This window comes from Bos mutus, chromosome 20, assembly GCF_027580195.1.
Source record: "Bos mutus isolate GX-2022 chromosome 20, NWIPB_WYAK_1.1, whole genome shotgun sequence".
In the NCBI taxonomy this organism is placed as follows: Eukaryota; Metazoa; Chordata; class Mammalia; order Artiodactyla; family Bovidae; genus Bos; species Bos mutus.
Genome location: NC_091636.1, coordinates 2,608,981 through 2,632,441, shown reverse-complemented (window position 1 = coordinate 2,632,441; position 23,461 = coordinate 2,608,981). Strand labels below are relative to the sequence as shown.

Here is a 23,461-nt window from a genome sequence, read left to right as displayed (position 1 = left end):
CATCTGCAGTGATTTTGGAGCCCCCAAAAAATAAAGTCTGACACTGTTTCCAGTTTCCCCATCTATTTCCCATGAAGTGATGGGACCGGATGCCATGATCTTCGTTTTCTGAATGTTGAGCTTTAAGCCAGCTTTTTCACTCTCCTCTTTCACTTTCATCAGGAGGCTTTTTAGTTCCTCTTCACTTTCTGCCATAAGGGTGGTGTCATCTGCATATCTGAGGTTACTGATATTTCTCCCGGCAGTCTTGATTCCAGCTTGTGCTTCTTCCAGCCCAGCATTTCTCATGATATACTCTGCATGTAAGTTAAATAAGCAGGGTGACAATATACAGCCTTGACATACTCCTTTTCCTATTTGGAACCAGTCTGTTGTGCCATGTCCAGTTCTAACTGTTGCTTCCTGACCTGCCGTACAGATTTCTCAAGAGGCAGGTCAGGTGGTCTGGTATTCCCATCTCTTTCAGAATTTTCCACAGTTTATTGTGATCCACACAGTCAAAAGCTTTGGCATAGTCAATAAAGCAGAAATAGATGTTTTTCTGGAACTCTCTTGCTTTTTCCATGATCCAGCAAATGTTGGCAATTTGATATCTGGGTCCTCTGCCTTTTCTAAAACCAGCTTGAACATGAGGAAGTTCACGGTTCACGTATTGCTGAAGTCTGGCTTGGAGAACTTTGAGCATTACTTTACTAGCATGTGAGATGAGTGCAATTGTGCAGTAGTTTGAGCATTCTTTGGCATTGCCTTTCTTTGGGATTGGAATGAAAACTGACCTTTTCCAGTCCTGTGGCCACTGCTGAGTTTTCCAAATGTGCTGGCATATTGAGGGCAGCACTTTCACAGCATCATCTTTCAGGATTTGAAATAGCTCAACTGGAATTCCATCACCTCCACTAGCTTTGTTCGTAGTGATGCTTTCTAAGGCCCACTTGACTTCACATTCCAGGATGTCTGGCTCTAGGTCAGTGATCACGTCATCATGATTATCTGGGTCGTGAAGATCTTTTTTGTACAGTTCTTCTGTGTATTCTTAATATCTTCTGTTTCTGTTAGGTCCATACCATTTCTGTCCTTTATCAAGCCCATCTTTGCATGAAATGTTCCCTTGGTATCTCTAATTTTCTTGAAGAGATCTCTAGTCTTTCTCAGTGCTGTTACAAGTATATAAATATAAAATAGAAATATGAAAGTGAAGTATTTTAAAATATTATATTCTATCAAGGTTCATAAACATTTCTATATTTGAAAAAATACAAATGATAAATTAAAAAAAAGCCTGGCATGTCAATCCTAAATAAAAATATTTTATTCAAATTAAAAACCACAACCCAAATACCTGTGCCCCTCTGACACTATTTTTTCATTAAAACTGTAATAGATGATTTAATTTCCCATCAGCAAAAGCATCTGGATAGACATCCAAGACACAAGTAAAAGCACAATAAAACAGACCAGTCAGTAGGTCCATTTTTAATTAGTAGCAGTTAAAATGCCTCAAGGACCTCAACAAGACTATTAAACTGTTGAACGAGAAGGGCTTAACACTAAATTAATAATGCTATCAAATGCCTGTACTACTTTTAGTACTGATGCTATTTTTATGTGAATACACACTTTTTACATTATGTGAACACACATACAACATTTAAATACCATGACAATGTAAAGACCAATCATAATCATTTTGGTAATTTTACAAAGATATGCCTAACATAAAAAGGCAAAAAGCTCATGGTTTATACATGGGCTCCATCCCAAAATGGTCTGAGAGTTCCTAATTGTTTGAAATGGCAATTTCTCCAACCTGACAACTATGTTCAAAATTCTATATTCAAAAATATATGCCACAGAGCAATAAAATTCTCCAAAGTAAATGAGGAACGAGGAAATGATAAGCGGAATTAACTTAGCCAAACAGACAAATTGGCAATCTAAATCAAACAAAATAGGACTTCTCTAGAGGTCCAGTGGTAAAGAATATGCCTGCTGGTGCAGGAGACGACCCCTGCAGGGTTTGATTCCTGGTCAGAGAGGACTCTACATGCCACAGGGCATCTAAGCCCCATGCCACAACTACTGGACCTGAGCACCACAGCTACTGAGCCCGTGTGCCTTAGAGCCTGTGCTCCCTAACAAGAAGCCACCTCAACGAGAAGCCTTCGCACTCCCAGAGAGTAGCCCCCATTCACGATGACTAAAGAAAGACTACATGCAGCAATGAAGACCCAGCACAGCCAAAAATAAATGAATAAAATTAATTTAAAAAAACACTTAAAAAAATCACGCACGGCAGAAACATGTCTGTGAGAAGTAATCAAGCAAGCTAGAAATACTTGTGTGTGAAGAGTCATTCCTCACTCTTTGATATTATATCCAGTATATGGACTAGGAGGTAGAACTTTTCGATGAGAGTTGTTTAAAGTGTAGTTCAGGATCACCAACATCAAGATTAGCAGGAGTACTTATTAAAATAGAGATTTCTGGATTCTGCCCCAAGTCTGCTGTATCACAATCTATAAAAGGCAGAGGAATCTACATTTAACAAACTCCTGCAACAGGATTCTTATGTACACCAGAGTCTGAGGAATCACCTTTCCAGAAACATCACATTGAGTATTTGCAGCCATCATAAAGCTTTCTGGACTCAAATGAAATCTTTTTTCTTATGCTTAGCAATTCACTTTTCAGTATTTTTTTTTTTAACAAACCATTGCATTCCAAATAGGAACACAGAGAAATCTTACTCCGTTTAGTAAAGCTAGCAAAAGATAAATTCTCCCTTTCCAATCAGAAAAGTAGTAATAAAGACAAAGTAATTTGAGATACATCTTTTAGTTCCACAATCAGACAGTATGTCTAGGTGGGAATTAGGCTCCTAAACATGATGCTTTTATAGAAAAAGTAATCTGAAGTTAGACCAACCTAGGTCTGAATTCTGTTTTACCACTTTCTATTTGTGAAAACCTTTGACATGTTATAATCATGACATCAAAATCCTCTAGAAATTTTTCTTCATATTCACTTAGTACAGTGGTTGAAAGCTGTTTAGAAGAGCATCAATGGAATAAGTTCCTGATTTCAAATGTTCAAAATAACCAATGTCATGAAACATTCTTTTCTTTTTTTGAAGAAACAGAAAAACTGTTTCTCTTTCCGAAGTCAAGTTCAGGTATTATTACAATCATTCCATCAATTCACATTTCCATAAACAATTTTTCCACTTATCTTTCTTTCATTGTCATCACAACTGCCAGTGATATTCTTTCATTCATTGCCTTGCTTTATAGGAGAAAATAGCTTCAACTAATCAGAAACTCCAGTACTTTGGCCACCTCATGCGAAGAGTTGACTCATTGGAAAAGACCCTGATGCTGGGAAGGATTGGGGGCAGGAGGAAAAGGGGACAACAGAGGATGAGATGGCTGGATGGCATCACCGACTCAATGGACATGAGTTTGAGTGAACCCTGGGAGTTGGTGATGGACAGGGGGTCTTGCATGCTGTAATTCATGAGGTCACAAAGAGTCGGACACGACTGAGCAACTGAACTGAACTGAACATTTAAATTCAGTAAGAATAAGAAAGAGGATCCTTCAAGCATCCTATCTTTCTGAATTTTAGAGTTTCAGCCATTTGAGATAGAAATATTATCCTTTTTTAAAATTTTATTTATTTTAATTGGAGGCTAATTACTTTACAATATTGTGGTGGTTTTGGCCATAGATTGACATGAATCAGCCATGGGTGTACATGTGTGCCCCCATCCCAAACCCCTCTTCCACCGCCCTCCCCATTCCATCCCTCTGGGTTGTCCCAGGGCACTGGCTCTGAATGCCCTGTTTCATGCATCGAACATGGACTGGTCATCTATTTCACATATGGTAATACATAAAAGATTATCCTTTACCCATAAGTTTTAAAAAATTACTTGAGGGGCTTTGGAAGGTAATTGAAAATATAAGATAGACCCAGAGATAAGCAAGGTTCATTAACATTCTTATATCTTTTTCTATACTTCTGGATGAATTTTTAAAATATTTATAATTTGTTGTCTTTTAAAAAATGTAACATTTTATCTAAAGCATCATACCATGTCAATAAAATTTTTCAGAAAAGAAAAAAGTATGGAATGATATGCAGCAGCTATGCCTAGAAAGAGGGAATACAACAGTCTACAAAAACTTTTTACTGTCAGCCTAAATAATTCCATTGTCTGCCCAATACTTTCATCAAATGCCATATCATAACTTATTTAATTAATCTTTGACTCTTTTAAACATTATTTAGATGAACACCTTGTACACAGAATTGTCCCAGCATTTCAAATTGTTTCCTCAATTTCTGTAAGTCCTTAGAGTAATGACTACTAGAGAGTATTTAAAGGAAAAGAACAAATAAACCAGTAACATTCTTCTCAAACAGACACAATGTTAAGATGTAAGGGGTACACATGTGTTCCACACGTATACCTGCGGCGGATTCATTTTGATATTTGGCAAAACTAATACAATTATGTAAAGTTTAAAAATAAAATAAAATTTAAAAAAATAAAATTACAATCTTTTTCCTGATGATAAAAAAAAAAAGATGTAAGGGGGACATGAAATGAGGTTTATGTGCCTTTCTTGTCATAGAATCTGGTCTATTTTTAATCGTCTTTCTGCCAATATAGAAAGATAACACTTAGAATCGGAAGATTCTTACAAATCTGTAAATTTTCATGTCTGGAAATCCTAAATCTATTAATACATGACCTAGCAATGATAACCTACCTCATACCTATAAATCAAAATGCCCAGGAGTATGAGAATCTATATTTTAACAACCATCCTGAATTCCCTTAAAATCAGAGACAAATAGAATTAAGTCTCATTCCTCTTGCCTTGCCACCCTACATAATAGAATCATCTCCAATCTTCTACTCAAAATATGTTCCTTTCCACATCAGAATCTGGTTAGAAAAACAAGTGAAAATGACTAGAAAGAGCTTTGGATTCCAAACTCAATCTATAGCTGTGTGACCTTAGGTAAGTCACCAATTCCTATGAAATGGGGTTGAGGAGATGCTTCTTTGTAAATGATCTAGAAAGCATTTCCCAGATTGTATTTTGTAAAACCTAACTAAGTATTCTCCATAGAAAAGGGTTCTATGGTTTAGTAACTCTGATAAATGCTGAGGATTATTTAAGACAAGGCCTTCATAAAACTTTTAATATGCTAACATGCATTATAAATTTCCAAGAGAGAAATATATAGTACATGGGTTTTTCCAAATTTCTAAATTTATACGGCAAAAATCCTTTGAAGTGCTATTAACTTGTTAAGGTCTATTACCAAGAGCCTTGTGATCTGCAGAAAACATCTTAGAAAGTACTCCTTTAAATTTTATCTGTAGTCTCTTTCAGACTCTTGACATTTTGTAACTCTAAAAAAACTATGTACTGTCTCAATTGAAGCAGAAAATGAGAGTCATCCTGTTGTTACAGGTGTCATCAGCAGCATCGTCACAGCAGTTACTGTTTACTATTCACTGGGCACTATGTGTTAGGCACCACGCACTTTCATTTAATCTCAAAACTTTACTAAGACATAAGTACTACTATCATTTTCTAGATGAAGAAAGAATGACTTAAATTTTATGTATTCAACAAAAATCACAAGAATATTATGAGACAGGACTGGGAATTAAATCCAAACTATGTGATTCTAGAAGCAGAAAAGACTGTGACTTCTGATCTAATCTTGCTACAGTATCTGAAGAACATTTCTTAAAATTAATGAGCCTGTAGATCACCAACAATATAATACATATAAAATGCCAAGAAGAGGGAAGAGTCACAACACTTGAAAGAACTATGTCCAAGCCATTAATTCAGATTGTAGTTTTCTTCTTTTAAAAAATAAGTATATTAAGAGAAATTTTATTTAAAAATAACTTTATCTTTAAAAATATATCCTTTAAGAAAAATGTTCATTTTAGCACTAATTATAATATTAAAAGAAATGCTGAAAATAGGAATAAGATTAGGAATACTCATAGTTTATTACATAAGTACTTTGTACAACAAAGTATACATTTTAGTTCTTAGGAGAGGAGAAAGTAGGTCCTATTGACTTACACACTCCCCTAGATTATTTTAGCACAATGTGTAACAGATAATGGACTAGCGGCCATTTTCCCCTTACCCTTCTTTAGAGCTTGGGTTAAAATAAAAGCAAGAAAAGAGTACATATTTAGGATGAAAGGGGCTGGGATGGGGATGAGTCACAATCTAGGTCCTTATGAAGATAGAAAAATTAGCATCTGTCTTCAAGCAAAGAAGTTCGAGTGGTTCTCAAACTTCAGTGAACATCAGAATCACCCGAAGAGCCTTTGACAACAAAGATTGCTGGAGTCCACCCCCAGAGCGCCACATTCAGTAGGTCAGGCACAGAAAGGCCCCCAAATTTGCATTTCCAACAGGTTTTCAGGTAGACTATTGCTCTTGATTTGGGGTCTCAGTTTGAGACCACTGCTTAATTCCCTATTTTTAACCTCTAAAATTCTTTCCTCTCCTGATGAACATAAAAATCTTACCTCCTTTCTTTCCTTCTGACATTCTTTCTCACTCTCTTAAACCCTGCATGAAAACAAAGCCATCTATTTTCCTCCTCATCACAATCACACTTGATTTTTTTTTTTTTTTTGTTTAGTTTGAAAGCAGGTAAGCAGGCGAAAAGGAGCCTGCTGGACTCCAATCCATGGGGTTGCAAACAGTCAGACACAACTGAGCAAGTGAAAGGTAGTACTGTCATTTTTCATGCAATATGGTGATATATACAATGCTTCACAGTTTACAACTTACTTTCACATATAGTCATTTAGTGACCATTCATAATTCTAAAATATAGGGTGACAGTTCTTAGGTTTTAAGGTAGCACTAGAATCCATATCTTAATCAACTGTAAAATGCTCCTCTTGTTCTTTTCCGGTGATCCATTCTTTTATTCCTATTTGAATTATCTGATTTTTTTTTAACAAAAGAGACAAATAATTGATATTGGCATAACATATTGATATAATTCGTTACCCAAAAGACCAATGAATATTATTTTTTCATTTCACTTACAATGAAAACAAAATTGGAGTTTAGCATCACAGACCTACTTAATGGTCAGTGTACTGAATGACTATGACCCAAAAAGAGGAAAAGCAAAAGAGGGAGGAGGAAACACAAATCCAACACAAGAACAAAAGCAAGAAGATAGAAAATAGAGATTTTTGAACAAATTATAGATTTGATTTAGGCCACAAGTCACACTTTTGTCTTCTTCTAGAGGGTTTCAGAATCAGACCGCTTGGTTTTAGTTCCCAGTTCTGCCCAGCATTAGAAAAAACCATGAACTTAGATTATCTGCCAATATTATAATGACTGTAACAATGTGCCCCAAAGCCAAACTATTTCCAAATCCTCCACACACACAAAATCAATCTGTGATAAATCAGTCGAATTCCAAAAAAAGATCAGAAATTATATATTCTAAAGACTTGATTACATTTCATTCTTTCAAGGAGAATTTTCCCATTACATAGATTTATAGAGATAGCTCTTTAAAAATTTAGTCCTATCTTCTTATATATTACAATAGACATTTTTTCTTTCAAGTATCTGCACTGTATTAAATTCTATCCAAATTCTTCTCACGTATCTTACTTCATCCTCATGATTAGGTGAGGAAACTGATAGGTAGAAAAGTTAATGTGTTTTTCAAGGTAGTAGGAGGGGCACAGATCAGGCTCAAGGTCTATTTGACTAAAATTCTAAGCTGCTTCCCACTACAACACTGCATCTTTATTCTAAATAGAAAAATCCATTCTCGACTGGATTGTTTGATAGCTACCTTATTTTGGGTAAGAAAACAAATCGTAAGTCAAGTTTCTAAAATACATTTAGCTCTATTTCTCTAACACTGACTACCAGAAATAAATAAGGTGACTGACTACCTTATAATTTCGAATTGAGTTGCTTTTTAAAAATTCAAAATAAATAATCATCTTTATCTTATTACAACATGTGACAGAGGACGTATATAGTTCTCATTATGATGCTTTCTTAAACTCTAACTGCTAAACTGAAATGAGAGGCATTTGGTACAATGTGAAAAATATTCAGTTCAATTAAAAGTAATTGATGCATAGTGAAATAATTCTTCCCAAAGCTGCTGTAAAATCTTCAAAAAAATAAAGCTACTTAATAATTTTCATCTCCTACAGGCTAGAGAGAAGCATTATTGCATATTAAAAATTGGAGTGTAGTTTTCCCAGCGGTAAAAGAAAGTTATTAAAACAACCTATTTATTGTTGATATAACTATCCATTTGTGCCACACAAAAAGTAACAAATTTCAGTACATTAAAAGAAAAGCTAATTAAGGTATAATTAGTATTTTCTGTATTTTGATAATTAGGGGTTAGTTGGCTATTCCTTTTCAAATTTCTATTTGATGCACCCCGACAATGCCTTTAATGAGCAACTAACGCTATTGAATCCCTCATGGCAGAGGAGTTTAGTGACCACTACTACATTACTTTCATTTATCACTGCCTCTTTACCTATAAATTAATCTAGCCCTGTAGCTATGTTGATCTACTTTATATCAATTTCTTCATCCATATCAGCTGAATATGTATGGCATTAACCTCATTTGCTAGTTGAGAAAAGCAGAATTAAAATGAGATCTAATTTCTTGTGCACAGCACAATTTCAAAACTGCCTGCTAATTTCCACCACCTGTCAGTGTGAAGAGCCTTTACTTTCTTGTAATTAAATAAAACAGTATATTTTTTTAGCAGCTCTGAAAAATGCTAATCTTTCAAAAGTGTTCAGTGATCATTAATCATGAGGACAGTAAAGGAGCCTTATTCAGAATGCTCATTTATCCTTTGTTTAAGCTAAAAAAATTTTTTTGGCCTTTCCACAGAAAGAAAAAATAAATGTACCAGATGAAATATAAACATTAACTTTTATAATCCATGCTTCTGATGTTTCTATTTATCTGTTTTACTGCCACACAGTAGTAAAAGGCTTAACATTACATAACTTGGAGGTAGCTAGTTTGACAGAATTAAGCAGGAATATAAGCACACATATTCTCTAAAATTAGTAGGAATCCAGTAAATGCACACTCCATCCATCTATATATAGTAGAAACTAAATTTATATGACTTAGAATATATAGAGAGAATAATTTTTGACAAGACATTTAAATAAATTCATCCTATAAACTGCCTATAATGCTCTGCATTAAGTTGCTGCCTAAAACTATCATTTGAAAAAAGACAGTGTCATTCAGACATAGACAAGCATATTTAAGCATGTTCAACTGAACTTTACAAGATTTCCCAAATATATATAATACAACCAGTAGGAAAAATCTGAAACTATTAAAAAAAAATTTTTCCTGTTATTTAAATATTAATAGACAGCCATTTTTATTATATTTCTTCTATCTTTTCTAATATTTATTTTTTATTGTTTTACATTATTTTAATCACACTATACATGTATAAATTAATAAACAGCCTGAAATTCTGGCTTATCATTCATGTATGTTTTTTAATAAGCCTTCCTTGTAAATTTCCCATCCTGTTTATCATATAAGAACATAAATTAGCAGAAACAATATATTTGAGGAAGAAAAATATAAACCACATGTGAATATATTATTAAAAGGCTTAACCACTTAATATTAGGCTCATTCTCAGGCTAAAAATATGTATTCTTCAAATACTAACATGTCTTCAAAATACTTTCTCAGATTTATGCTACCAAAAAAGCATAACATGTCATTAAATAAATGACTAAGTAGTTACTATAAAGAACTTTAAAAAAATTATTAAATAAATGATCAAAAATAATTCACAGTATTCCTCATTTAAATTTGTAGAAAACATCTGACAATATAGAATCACCATCTTAAAGCCTAAGACTCTTTTGGAAATATTTTAAACCATATTTATTTACAAACTTGTAGCTAAGATGACTTTTTTTTATCGTTCCAGTTATCAAGTCATCATATAAAACGTGCTAAGCATTCCTTGGATCTGAAGTTCTGTGTCTCTAGAGGAGGTTTTCTGAGAGACTATATTCTTGTATTTAAGGGCTTCCCTGGTGGTACAGAGGTTAAAGCGTCTGCCTGCAATGTGGGAGACCTAGGTTCGATCCCTGGGTCGGGAAGATCCCCTGGAGAAGGAAATGGCAACCCACTCCAGTATTCTTGCCTGGAGAATCCCATGGACGGAGGAGCTTGGTGGGCTACAGTCCACGGGTCGCAAAGAGTCAGACACGACTGAGCGACTTCACTTTCACTTTCAAGCATTCCTTGAAGGTAAAAGAAACAAAGATGTGGGATGGATGATTTACAAATATTACACAGCTTCAGAATTTATGCATCAGGAGTAGGATGGATCCCCTCTCATTCGGATTCCCTTTAAGCAAGCTGCTGCTGCTGCTGCTAAGTCACTTCAGTCGTGTCCGACTCTGTGCGATCTCATAGACAGCAGCCCACCAGGCTCCCCCGTCCCTGGGATTCTCCAGGCAAGAGTACTGGAGTGGGTTGCCATTGCCTTCTCCATTTAAGCAAGCTACCTGAAGCAATTATCAACAGAAGAAAAGAAGATACTTTCTGGAATGAAGAGGAGATTCCCATTGATAACTACTTTGACACTAAATAATAAAGAACATAACCAATTTTAGCAATATTATCCCAGGTCAATACATTTCTAATATAAATGCAGTAGACTGGCACACCTCACCTTTTGATTTGTAGGAAAAGATCATCTCATGTATGATTTCCACAAGACCTAACGCCTACTTAGAAAAACTACAGACCGATGTGGGGAGAAGAGAAATTTTTGAGTTGTAAAATTTAAAAACTAAAACATTTTTAAACCGAGTGTTCTTTAGTGCTGAAAACTCTTCAAAGATACATCTTAATCACATCCACATATTTCATGTTATTTTTATCACAACAATTTCTTAGAATCACTAGAAGAATTTCAAACATCAAAAGATGAGAGGATAAATGTATCTGAGGCAGAAAAATCAACACCAAAAGAAAGTATTATCTTTTGCCTTACCTGTAAAAATTAATGAGGTGAACAAGCCAAAATAATCTAATTCATAATCCAAATGCACATGGAATCTAACTTTGTGCATTTTGTCCACAAATGTTAAATTCTATAAATGCTTAGAATTTATAACCATTTAAAATAAATGGAAAAAATAAAGATTTAAGATACTCTGTGTATAACTACATACTTTTAATAAGTTTTTACAAATAATCATTGTCTTTGTATTACAGGATGTTGCATAATATACAGCACATAGAAGACAATAAGGATTTATGGAATGTATGTATAAAGAATTACATGATTACATATGTCAAATAATGGTATATTTGATCAGGTATGATAAATAATACATGGCGTGCTAAGTTGCTTCAGTCATGTCTGACCCTTTGCAACCCTACGGACTGTAGCCCGCCAGGCACCTCTGTCCATGGATTCTCCAGGCAAGAATACTGGAGTGGGTTGCCATTTCCTCCTCCAGGGGATCTTCCTGACCCAGGGGCTGAACCCGCGTCTCTTAAACCTCCTGCACTGGCAGTGGGTTCTTTACCACTAGCACCACCCGGGAAGCCTTAAAATAACACACAGGAGTCAGTTTAAAAATAATAAACCAAGCCCATTATTTTTCCAACTTAAATCCTATACTTCTCCAAATTACATCATAATTTCAATTATTAACAGCTGCTAAGATTTTAACTTCAGATTTTTGTGCTGCAAACTTCCTTGTCTGGTACTTAACGCTCTTGAATCAACACTTAAATGCACTTAGGGAGTAGAGTGCCAAGTATAGCTTGGCAAACCCATTTACAAAGCAAAAACATTTAAAAAAATTAAGTAGGCCTTAGGCTACTTTGCTCAACTTTCTGTTAAGCAGAGACACAGGACGTGTTTTTCAATAGTTAAAAAATATTATCATGTAAGTTGAATTAAGTAGAAATGGATGTAGAGAAACCATATTTTTTTAAAGTGTCCATCTGAATTGATATGCACGTATTAGACGTATATGACAATTGAAAGAACAAACCCGTGAGTAGTAAAACAGTCCAGTGTTATAAGCACTAACTATGACTGTAAGTACTAACCATTATCCAAGAAGGAAAGTGTAGCTAGCTCTAATAACACTCTATCACAAGGACAAATTATGATATGTTTATACAGGAAACGTGAAAGTAGCTCAAAATTAAAGTTCAAAAACTTTTTTTAAAGTCTTTTAAAACACTTAACAGAAAAAAAGAGTCCCTTAAGTCAGTGATCATTATTCTCTAACATTCAAACTTCAAAAGACAATCTTAACTTTTGAAGGTACTTTCTCTCCCCTATAACCAGCATGATGATATATCTGATACACTAGAGAATACTTTTTAATGTTAAATGCCTACTATCTAAATGTTTTAAAGCTGCTTCTTATTTTTCACCAAAGTGAAAATCCTATATACAAAACAGTTTTCTGTGATTTCTTAAATACCTTTCCTTAAAATTGTGTTGTTAAATATAAACACAAACACTTTTACAAAAAACTGAAAAATATATCCAAGTTACCTGGAAAAGCAGCAAGTACATTATTTCAACACTGGATTACACTTACAGCAGTCAACTTAACTTACTATTACGATATGTTTTTCTGTTTCATTATTCAAGTGCTTTCCTACTCAATTTACCCTTAGCTGTTAGTAACATTCTACACAGAAGGATCTAACAATTGTAGAGAGAGAATGCCATCTGCTGCTTCATGTGGTACTCAACAGGAAAAAAGCTTGATAACAGGTAGAGCAATTACAAAAAATAATTTCAAAATCCAAAAAGAAAGATAATACCTGAAAGTTGAAATGTTCTTATTTCTATTTTAGATAACTTGAAAATACATCAATAGGTACTTACTGTCTTAGTGCAAATTCCAAATTATTCCATAGAATTACAAGGAGGCAATGTGCTTATATATCACAATGATTATAAAAAAGGCTTTTACTCAGGTATGGAGAGTGAGAGGATCAAAAGAAGAGGATCACTTGCCTGGCCTTAATGAAGTTATTTCCCACTTATGAATTAGTACAATATCTTATCTATGAACATATGACTTATAAATGAAAGTGATCACATAACTTATCCAAACAGGGACACTATCAGTTATGCGAGTGCAACAAGTGTGAGCATTTCTCAGATGGCGACAGTGGTAAAGAATCTGCTTGCCAATGCAGTGAGACATAAGAGAGGGGTTCGATCCCTGGGTCGGGAAGATCCCCTCGAGAAAGGCATGGCAACGCACTCCAGTATTCTTGCCTGGAGAATTCCACGGACAGAGGAGCCTGGCAGGCCACACTCCATAGGGTTGCAAAGAGTCAGACACAACTAAAGCAACTTAGCACGCACACAAGTGTGAACTGGGACAATCCTAGGCAAACCCGAAGTATGGTCACCTATTTATAAATTACTATGCTGCCCTCATTCCCTTTAGCTTCATAACAATGCCCTAAGAACCTTCCTGAAAAGCAATTTGAATTTTAGTAAACCGCTAATTCAGGAGGATGAAGCCAAAAAAGGGAGATGGAGGTAGAGATAACAAGAAAGTGTATTCCAGACCATTTAATGCCTCAGTCTAAGTAACTACCTCAAACAGCCTGATTTTTCACTTACTTCACTTTGTTATACTACTAGAAATTCTTCAGCACTAATAAATATCTTCTTTAGAAATGGCAAATCCTTTCAAGGATAATTCACCCATACAATTAATTGAGATTCTTCCCTCTTGACACCTAGCAGATGCCAAATATCTGGGGAAAAAGCAAATTTGTGAGGTGTGTGCTTGTGTGTTCCTGTGTGCATGTGTGTTGCTGCATGTAGTGTGGTGACGGAGAAAAGAGAGGTACAGATCATTTTAGAGAAGAATATCCCTCTGGTGGTGACTGACTGTATAGGATGTCAAAACTGGGAGTAACAAAAGGGAGAGAAAAACTCTTAAGACTAACTTGCCAATTTGAAAATTTAAATCCAAAGAGGGAAAGGGAACTTGCTCCCTCCTCAATTTCTGGTGTCTTAGTTTAGGAGGCCAGAATTCAGGACTTTTCTATCAAAAATAGAGCTTATCAGTGTCATTGGTTAAATAATAATTCTTTGTAGATCTATTTTTAAAGGAAAATACATTCCAAGATTAAATGACCACATTTTAACTAACATTCTGAATTCAACTTTTGGTGCAATTTTGTAACCAACAAAAGTAAAATTGATGTTTTGGATAGGGATGGCTTGAATAAACTGTTGTTCAGTCACTAAGTCATGTCTGACTCTCTGCAACCTCATGAACTACAGCATGCCAGCCTTCCCTGCCTTCACTATCTCATGGAGTTTGCTTAAACTCATATGTATTGAATCAGTGATACCATACAACCGTCTCATCCTCTGTCGTCCCCTTCTCTTCCTGCCCTCAATCTTTCCCAGCATCAGGGCTTTTCCAATGAGTCGGCTCTTTGCATCACGTGGCCAAAGTATTGGAGCTTCAGCCTCACCATCAGTCCCTCCAATGGATATTCAAGGTTCATTTCCTTTAGGATTGACGGCTTTGATCTCCTTGCTGTCTACGGGGCTCTCAAGAGTCTTCTCCAGCACCACAGTTTGAAAGCATCAATTCTTTGGCACTTAGCCTTCTTTATGGTCCAACTCTCAATCCATACAAGACTGCCTGAAAAACAATAGCTTTGACTATATGGACCCTTGTCAGCAAAGTGATGTCTTTGCTTTTTAAAACGCTGTCTAGGTTTGTCATGGCTTTTCTTCCAAGGAGCGTCTCTTACTTTCATGGATACAATCACTATCCACAGTGATTCTGGAGCCCAAGAAAATAAAATCTGTCACTGCTTCCACTTCTTCTCCCCTCTATTTGCCAGGAAGTGATGGGACCAGATGCCATGATCATAGTTTTCTGAATGTTGAGTTTTAAGCCAGTTTTTTCATTCTCTCATTCACCCTTATCAAGAGGCTCTCTAGTTACTCTTCACTATCTGCCATTGGAGTGGTATCATCTGCACATCTGAGGATGTTGGTATTTCTCCTGGCAATCTTGATTCCAGCTTGTGCTTCATCCAGCCCAGCATTTCGCATAATGTACTGTGCATATAAGTTAAATAAGCAGAGTGACAGTATATAGCCTTGTCACTTCTTTTCCCAATTTGGAAACAGTCCGCTGTTCCACATCTGGTTTTAACTGATGAATCTTGATTGCATACAGATTTCTCAGGAGGCAGGTAAGGAGGTCTGGCATTCCCATCTCTTTTAAGGATTTTCCACAGTTTGTTGTGATCCACACAGTCAAAGGCTTTAACGTAGTCAATGAAGCAGAAGTGGGTGTTTTTTTGAATTGCCTTGCAACCACTCTTGCCTGGAGAATCCCATGGACAGAAAAGCCTGGTAGGCTACAGTCCATGGGGTCGCAAAGAGGTGGACATGACTGAGCGACTTCACTTCACTTCACTTCACTTCTTCTATGATCCGATGGATTTTGGCAATTTGATCTTTGGTTCCTCTATCTATTCTAAAACCAGTTTGTACGTGTGAAGTTCTCAGTTCATGTACTGCTGAAACCTAGCTTGAAAGATTTTGAGCATAATCTTCCTAGCATGCGAAATGAGCACAAATGTATGGTAGTTTGAACATTCTTTGGCACTGTTCTTCTTTGGCATTGGAATGAAAACTGACCTTTTCCAGCCCTGTGGCCACTGATGAGTTTTCCAAATTTGCTGACTTATCGAGTACGGCTCTTTAACAGCATCACCTTTTAGGACTTTAAATAAATAGCTCAAATGGAATTCCATCACCTCAACTAGCTTTGTTTGCAGTAATGCCTCCTAAGGTCCTCTTGACTTCACACTCTAGAAATGTCTGCTCTAGTTGAGTGACTACACCAGTCATTAAGACCTCGTTTCTATAGTTCTGTGTATTCTTGCCATATCTTCTTAATTTCTTCTGTTTCTGTTAGGTCTTTACCATTTCTGTCCCTTATTGTGTCCATCCTTGCATGAAATGTTCCCTTGATATCTCCAGTTTTCTTGAAGAGATCTTTTTTCTTTCCCATTTTATTATTTTCCTCTACTTCTTTGCATTGTTCATTTAAAAAGGCCTTATCTCTCCTTGCTATTCTCTGGAACTCTGCATTCAGTTATTAATATTCTTTGGATAATTAAAATATACGGGTGGAAAATATTCAGCAGCACACATACACCATGCATAGAAGAGAATGTATTATAAAAAAAAAAAGTTGCAAAGGTAAGTGAAGTTTGACCATAGAAGAAATTTATTTTGTAAATAATGGAAAATCATTCATTTTAAGCAGAGAAATGGCACATGAAGAAATATATTTTGTAATGACTGGCAAAATTTAAAGACTGACAAGAGCAAGTATTATGACAATATAGAGCAACATATACCTACTCTGCTGGGGGAGGAAGAATAAACTGTTACGACACTTAGGAGGACGACTTGACATTATCTTGTAAAGCTGAAGATAATGAGCATTCCACAACCTAGCAATTCCACCCCTAGTATTTTTACCTTTGAGAAACTTACACATATGCATGAGGAAACAGGTATTAAGAGTACATACTGCAGTTTTTTGGTAAACATTAAAACTGGAAACACCCAACATATAATAACAGAAAAAATGAATATATAATGGCATAGTAATATATTACAGTACTATATTTAATTATTACAGTAATATATCACAGTACTATACTTAATTATTAATTAAAATAATTAAAACTGTATATATCATCATAGATAAATTTCAAAAACAATGTTGATCAAAAAAGGCAAGTTATTACCTAACAATTTTTCCATAAAGTTAATAATACTATGTTTTATTAACAAATATATAGAAATATGGGAACAAAATCATGCATGAAAGTAACACTAAGTTTAGGGTAGTGGTTATTTCTGAGCAAGAAGTAAGAAGAACAGAATCAGACCAATATGTTTTTAATGTTTAATTTTGAAATATATAGATCTGAAGCAAATGTGACAAAGCATTCATATTTGACAAAACTGGAAGACTCATTACACTATTCTCTCTGTCTTTCTACCAAAGAAAAGATTACTCTGGTGGCAGTATAGAAAATGGACTGGAAGGAGGCAAAAAGGAAACACAGAGTAAAACCAAAAGACTTCTGAAATCTAGTGAGAAATGACAAGCAGTAATAACAAGGATAAAAAATAAGGGGCTTGAGAAAGGAGTGGAGCTGAGAGATATTTAGAAAATAAAACCAGTAAGATTAGGAAACAGAACAAACATAGGAAGTAAGAGCAAAGTAGAAACTTATTGAGTTCAAAGTCAGTTTTCCTCAAAATAGAAAAGCAGGTAGAGAGCATTTTAGAAGACAGTTATTCAGTCGCTAAGTTGTGCCTGACTCTTACGCGACCCCATGGACTGTAGCCCAGCAGGCTCCTCTGTCCATGATTCTCCAGGAAGGAGCACTGAGGTGGGTTGCCATTTTCTTCTCCAAGGGATCTACTTGACTCAGGGACTGAACCAGTGTCCCCTGCTTGGCAGGCAGATTCTTTACTACTGAATTACCTAGGATGCCCCACAGTTTAAATAAGTGCAGTTTATTCCAATTATAAACCAGTAAAGCTGTTAAGAGATAAAATGGTTCTACATAAAAATCTAGATCTCCCATTTCTTTGGGAAAATCAATCAACTGTATATCAACACAACCATCTCCCACTTTTCATGTCTTGCTAAGGTCAATCCTGCCACAGTAGCAGCAAACACTGCGGAACAATTAAGACTGTGCCCACCTAAACACTGGCTGGTTCACAAGACATCCAGGACTACAGAGAGTCTCTCCTCTCTGCCCTGGACTTCCTGACTGTACAGCAGTGGCCACAAAGTTAACAGCCCAGGGAGGTACAGGAATCCAGGAAACTTTCAGATTATTTGTTTTGACACTGACCTTGGTCACAGGACCTTGGTCTGGAGGTCCTGAGAATTCCTGTATGCCTTTAACCCATAAAGCTACAGTCACATGAAATCTGTGTATGCCCTACAGAATCCAGTGAACCAGTGAAGTTGCTCAGTCATGTCTGACTCTTTGCCATCCCATGGACTGTAGCCTACCAGGCTCCTTCATCCATGGAATTTTCCAGACAAGAGTACTGGAGTGGGTTGCCATTTCCTTCTCCAGGGGATCTTCCCTGACCCAGGGATCGAACCCAGGTCTCCTGCATTGCAGGCAGACGCTTTACCGTCTGAGCCACCAGGGAAGCCCCACAATTATTAGAAGGCTTTTCCACTCTATATTACACTGTTTTGATTTAAAACCCAGACCAAATAGATATTGGATAAGTAATATTTCCAGTGTATTCACTTCTGCAAAAGCAAAATACAAACTCTCTGGGTACATTTAAAACCTGACAATTTATCATAATTCCATGTGTATAAATTTCATACCATGTAATTTTTGTCTGATTCTCCTTTGTCTTATTGTCAACCTGAAACAGTTATATCTAGCTACTCCTTTTTCTCCCTAGTGGTCTCATTCAGTATTAGCTTAATTCTAAGAAAATTTTATTAATATTAATCCTGAACAAAAAAAAATCCTGAAACAGCAATAAAATATCACAGTATATTTGACAAAGAAAGTATCAAGCTACATCACTTTTTTGAAAAACGAAGAAAACTTTACCTGAAATAAACTAAAGGATGATCTTAACAAAATCAAATACTTTTCAAACTATTATACAACCACTATTAAGAGAAAACCATAAATGAACTGAAGGTTTAGCTAAATTTTCCAAGAACAAAAAAGCTCAGTCCAATATAAAAAGCTTTTTCTAGAACTTAATCCCTCTACATTACTAATACAAACTACAAATACAAAGGTTACAGGTAAGAATATTCTTAGGACTTGCTACAGAGAAGGATGTGGGGAAGAAAAAAAAAAAAACCTCATGAATCTTACTCAAGTGTCACAGTACTACTAAATATCTAGTTAGGTTCACATAAACGCCTTCAATAACGCCTTACTGCCTTAAGATCAATTTATCCAAATATCAAGCTAAAACTTTCAACTAGCAGAGTACAAGTGTTCCCTTCACTAAGGTGGGTTAATTGTGGCCTCTCAAAGGCTTGTTTTCTTACTCTTCTTGTCCTCATCATTTATCATGTACAAATGCTGAGGAATGAGTGGAAAATATGCTAGAAATCACATAAATAAATATCAAAACAAATACCTCTCAGAACTACTAAAAGAGTAAATTTATGTTTTAAACCTTGAAATACAACACAGTAAGGCAAAATTCAGTACAGTGTTTTACCCTTAACTATTTGATGACTAACTACATAACAAATATTCACTAACTGCCAATCAATCTTCAAAGACAACGGTAAATCTAAGCATAAGGCGAGCAATCTCACATTGCCTTTACTAACAATTAATCGACTTCAATTGATCAATTAATTTTTTATGTAGAAACTGCTCAAATATATCATTCAGCTTAAAGGTGTTACATGTGAACATCTTTTCTTCAATAATACTAGTTTTAATCTCTAGTAAAAACCTACCTTTGAGGTTCTTTGAAGTTGATCACCAACATATGTTTTACGAAACTGATCCAAGAACCACAGAATTGCAAGTTCTATTTTCTCATTAGAACACTGAGGCAATCCGGTATCCATTAAAGATATAAGCTGAAAAACTCTTTTCATGAAGGAAAAAAAAGGCTTCAGTAAAAGTTCTTAGAGAAATAATATTAAAACATTTATCAACAATTTTATATAATATAAAAAGTGAAAAAATACAAATGCTTATAAAGAAAATATTTCAAAAATCATCTGAAATCCCACACTAAGAGATACTACAATCTGGTCAAATTCCTTCTATCCTTTTTTCCTAACACATACATATACATGCCTAGACACCTACATGGACATAACAGTCATTAATTTACTAAATTTTATATATAAATACATGTGATATACATATAAATATATAACATCTATATGGTAAATACCTACCATTATATATCATATAAACATAGATATCAACTTAAAAATGTATAAAAATATATATTTATAAAACATTTTAGTAAACGAGAGTGATATTGAATGTGTAATTTTGTATTTTTTCATTACAACACATTTTCATCAAACCATATATTTTGAGCTCACATGGTTCAAAGTACCAAAAAAAAAAAAAAATTAAGAGGCACATCCATTAAGCTGTATCGCTTTCTTAATGAGTAATAAAAATTTTACCTGAAATAAATTACAAGATTATCTTAACAAAATCAAACATTTTTAATATAAGTGTGCAATTATATCAAAAATCATAAATGAGCTAAAGGCTAAGTTAAAATTTCTAAAGAAAAACTTACTAGAATAAAAAGCTTAGCCTAGGATTTTCCCCCACCCTTCCCCCGAAAAAAAAAAAAAATCCTTCTATTATCTATTTTCATTAAAATTTTCCAAAGAACGGCTGCCAAACGGCTGGTGCTAACAAAATCAGCATACCATAATAAAATTTTTAAGAGACAGAAATAGAACTTCTGGAGGAAATAGTACCTACTTTTATTTCTCATTGTACAAAGGCAACTGGACCCAGCCCTAACCCGTCCACGTCCATCCACGCATGCACACAAGGACATACACACACGCACTGTCAACAGCGCGTGTCGTTCAGAGACTTGGTGAATGTGTGTGCAGGCGAATACGACTCATGATTCTCCTCCCAACGCTTCACACATACGAAGCACACTATGCTGTTATACTGTTAAACCTAGCTTTCTTCATTTACCTTATAGATTTTTCATGTCAGATATAAAGAACTTCCTTATTCTCTTTTTACAGCTGTTTAACATTCCACTATATGACCATGTGTGCTCAGTCACTAAGTCATGTCTGACTCTTTAATGACCCCATAGATTGTAGCCCACCAGGCTCCTCTGTCCATGGGATTTTTCCAGGCAAGAATACTCGAGTGTGCTGCCATTAACCATATTATTTTCAACGTTCCCCTACTGATGGACACTAAAGTTGCTTATGATATTTTGCTGTTACAAAAACACTGCAATTCACAACCTTTAACACATCATTCCACACATTTACAGTTATAATATAAACCTTATAGTAAAAGTCAAATTATTGGCTTAAAGAATATGAATTTATAATTCTGATAGCTATTCCAATGAAGTTGCCTTCCAATGAAATTGAAATAACTTATACTCCTGTCACCAGTAAAGGAGAGTGTCTATACACATAGATAATTCAGAGTGATACTAAACTTTAGAACTTACTGGAATCTGAAAAAATGGTATCTCTAATATTTATTATTTTTTAATCTCATAACAACTAATGTTCTGCATAACAGGAGACCTCCTTGTGTCCATCATCTGTGGTCCTCCTTCAATCCCTTTTATTCCTTAGGGTTTCACTAAGGTGTCTTTTATTAATAATTCATTATAATTTTTAATTACTAAAAGATTACATGCAGAAAACTTCTAAAACTCTAGCCATCAATCACCTTGTTTCCTTTCAGCTAATAAATGAAAAACCTACTGCTCAGACAACTCTTATGGATTTTGCATAAGAACAACATCTTACCCAAATCTGAGGTGCTTTTATATTTCATCTTTTTATATATACTGCTATGATACACTGGAACTTAATCTTGAACATCTCTTGTGAGATATGGCTCAACATTTTTTGCAGATGACTACCCAGCTGCTTCAACACTTCATTTGTTTCTCATATAGTCTATTTTTGCCCACCATTTTGAATTACCCCTTATTATATACATTAGGTCCATTTGTGAATTTGTATTACTTTCTGGATATTTTATTTAATTCCACTGATCTGTCTAACTAAACATCTTGCCCAATTATTTTTTTCATATTATTAATTTTCTAAAACACAGTATAAAATTAAGGCTATGTTAAGTTTTAATAATCTCAATTTTGAATATAAACATATTTCATTGAAATACAACTACTGTCCTTTATCCTACTAGCAAAGAGTTCTAGGAAGAAAATATCTTGTTTACAGCAAATGAACTTCTTTATAAATCTTGATATTTACTGCCAAAGTGTTATGAAATAATATTTTGGCAACCATTTTTATAGTTAAATAGCTAAATTAAGCTACTTATTTAAAAGTAACTTCACTCACTAAATATCTTTAATGCTATTAAAATTTATGAAGGAAAGCTTAATAAAGATCAAATTTAAAAATCATATTATCAACCACGTTTGTTTTTCTAAAGAAGTATTTATTCTTTGATTTGAAAGGAGGAACAAAGCTAGCTTTTAAAGTCTACGTATTGTTCAATGCATAGACTGCTGAAGTAGTTTTAGTTAAATAAATACAGACACCAAGCCTCATCTCTGGATTCAGGTGATTTTAAGTAATGCATATCCTGCTTTTAAATCCTTTATGAGTAGGACCTCCCTTTTCCTACTTTAGTTCTTTGCTGATTCTATGCAATTGCTTGTTTACTTTCATTTCCTTTAAATAGCATACATTCCAAAAATCTGAAGAAGACATGAAACCAAAAGACAAGTTTGCTGGGGTGCCTTTACAACTCATATTAAGCTGGTGATTTGCATTTGCTTAAGAGGCAATGCTATCCCAAGCAGGAGAGTAGGAAAAAGTTCCCAGCGGGGGTACATGACCCTTTTGTCAAATACGCTTTGATAGTTGCATTAATACAGGAAGTTCAGCTGCAAGTAACTGAAATCCAAAATAACAATTGCTTGAACAATACAGATGTTGATTTCTCTCTCAAGCAAAAATCCAAGGCAACGCTCTAGGACTAGCTGGTGAGCCATGGTGTATCCAGACGCAGGTTCCCTCCATCTTGTTGTTATAATTGCCTTCACTCGCCCAGTCACTTCATGGTTTAGGATAGATTCTTCAGATAAACCCATGTGCATATATGTTACACACACCACGTTTACTTACATTCAACTGCCCAGAATATAGTCACTTAACCATACCCAGATGTAAGAAATTATAGTAAATCTAGTCTTTATTCAGGTGGCCAATGCCCAGCAAAACATTTCAGGTATTCTATTACTGCAGAAGAAGGAAAGAAGAGATACAAGACAACTAGTAGTCTCTGCCATAGGACTCTTCAAAGATTTGTGGCCACCTCTAACAAACGCTTAACACCAGAGTTTGTATTGTATATAGGTTAGGTTAGGTTATTGAATATTCACTTGCAGTTTAAATTTAGTGGCCTACATTTATTTTTACCTTTATCTTAAATTATCTTTGGAGCATGAAGGGAATACAAATACAAAATACATTAAATAACTTTGATTCAAGTATATGCACACCATTACAAGTATAAAGAAATGAATTTTTGGA

The 23,461-nt window shown here is 35.0% G+C and overlaps 1 protein-coding gene and 1 non-coding gene across 8 annotated transcripts in view; both read right to left on the bottom strand.

Moving 5' to 3' along the window:
• The window catches only part of RANBP17 (RAN binding protein 17), a 369,878-nt gene that overhangs the window by 241,988 nt on the left and 104,429 nt on the right, over positions 1-23,461 (bottom strand). For all 7 annotated transcript variants that reach the window (XM_070357405.1, XM_070357402.1, XM_070357403.1 and 4 more), the window contains one exon: positions 19,661-19,796. In XM_070357405.1, coding sequence (XP_070213506.1) covers positions 19,661-19,796 — 136 coding nt within the window. The remainder of the gene's footprint in view (positions 1-19,660; positions 19,797-23,461) is intronic.
• TRNAC-GCA (transfer RNA cysteine (anticodon GCA)) lies at positions 18,288-18,360 on the bottom strand. The gene has a single exon. It is a non-coding gene; the product is annotated as a tRNA-Cys (tRNA).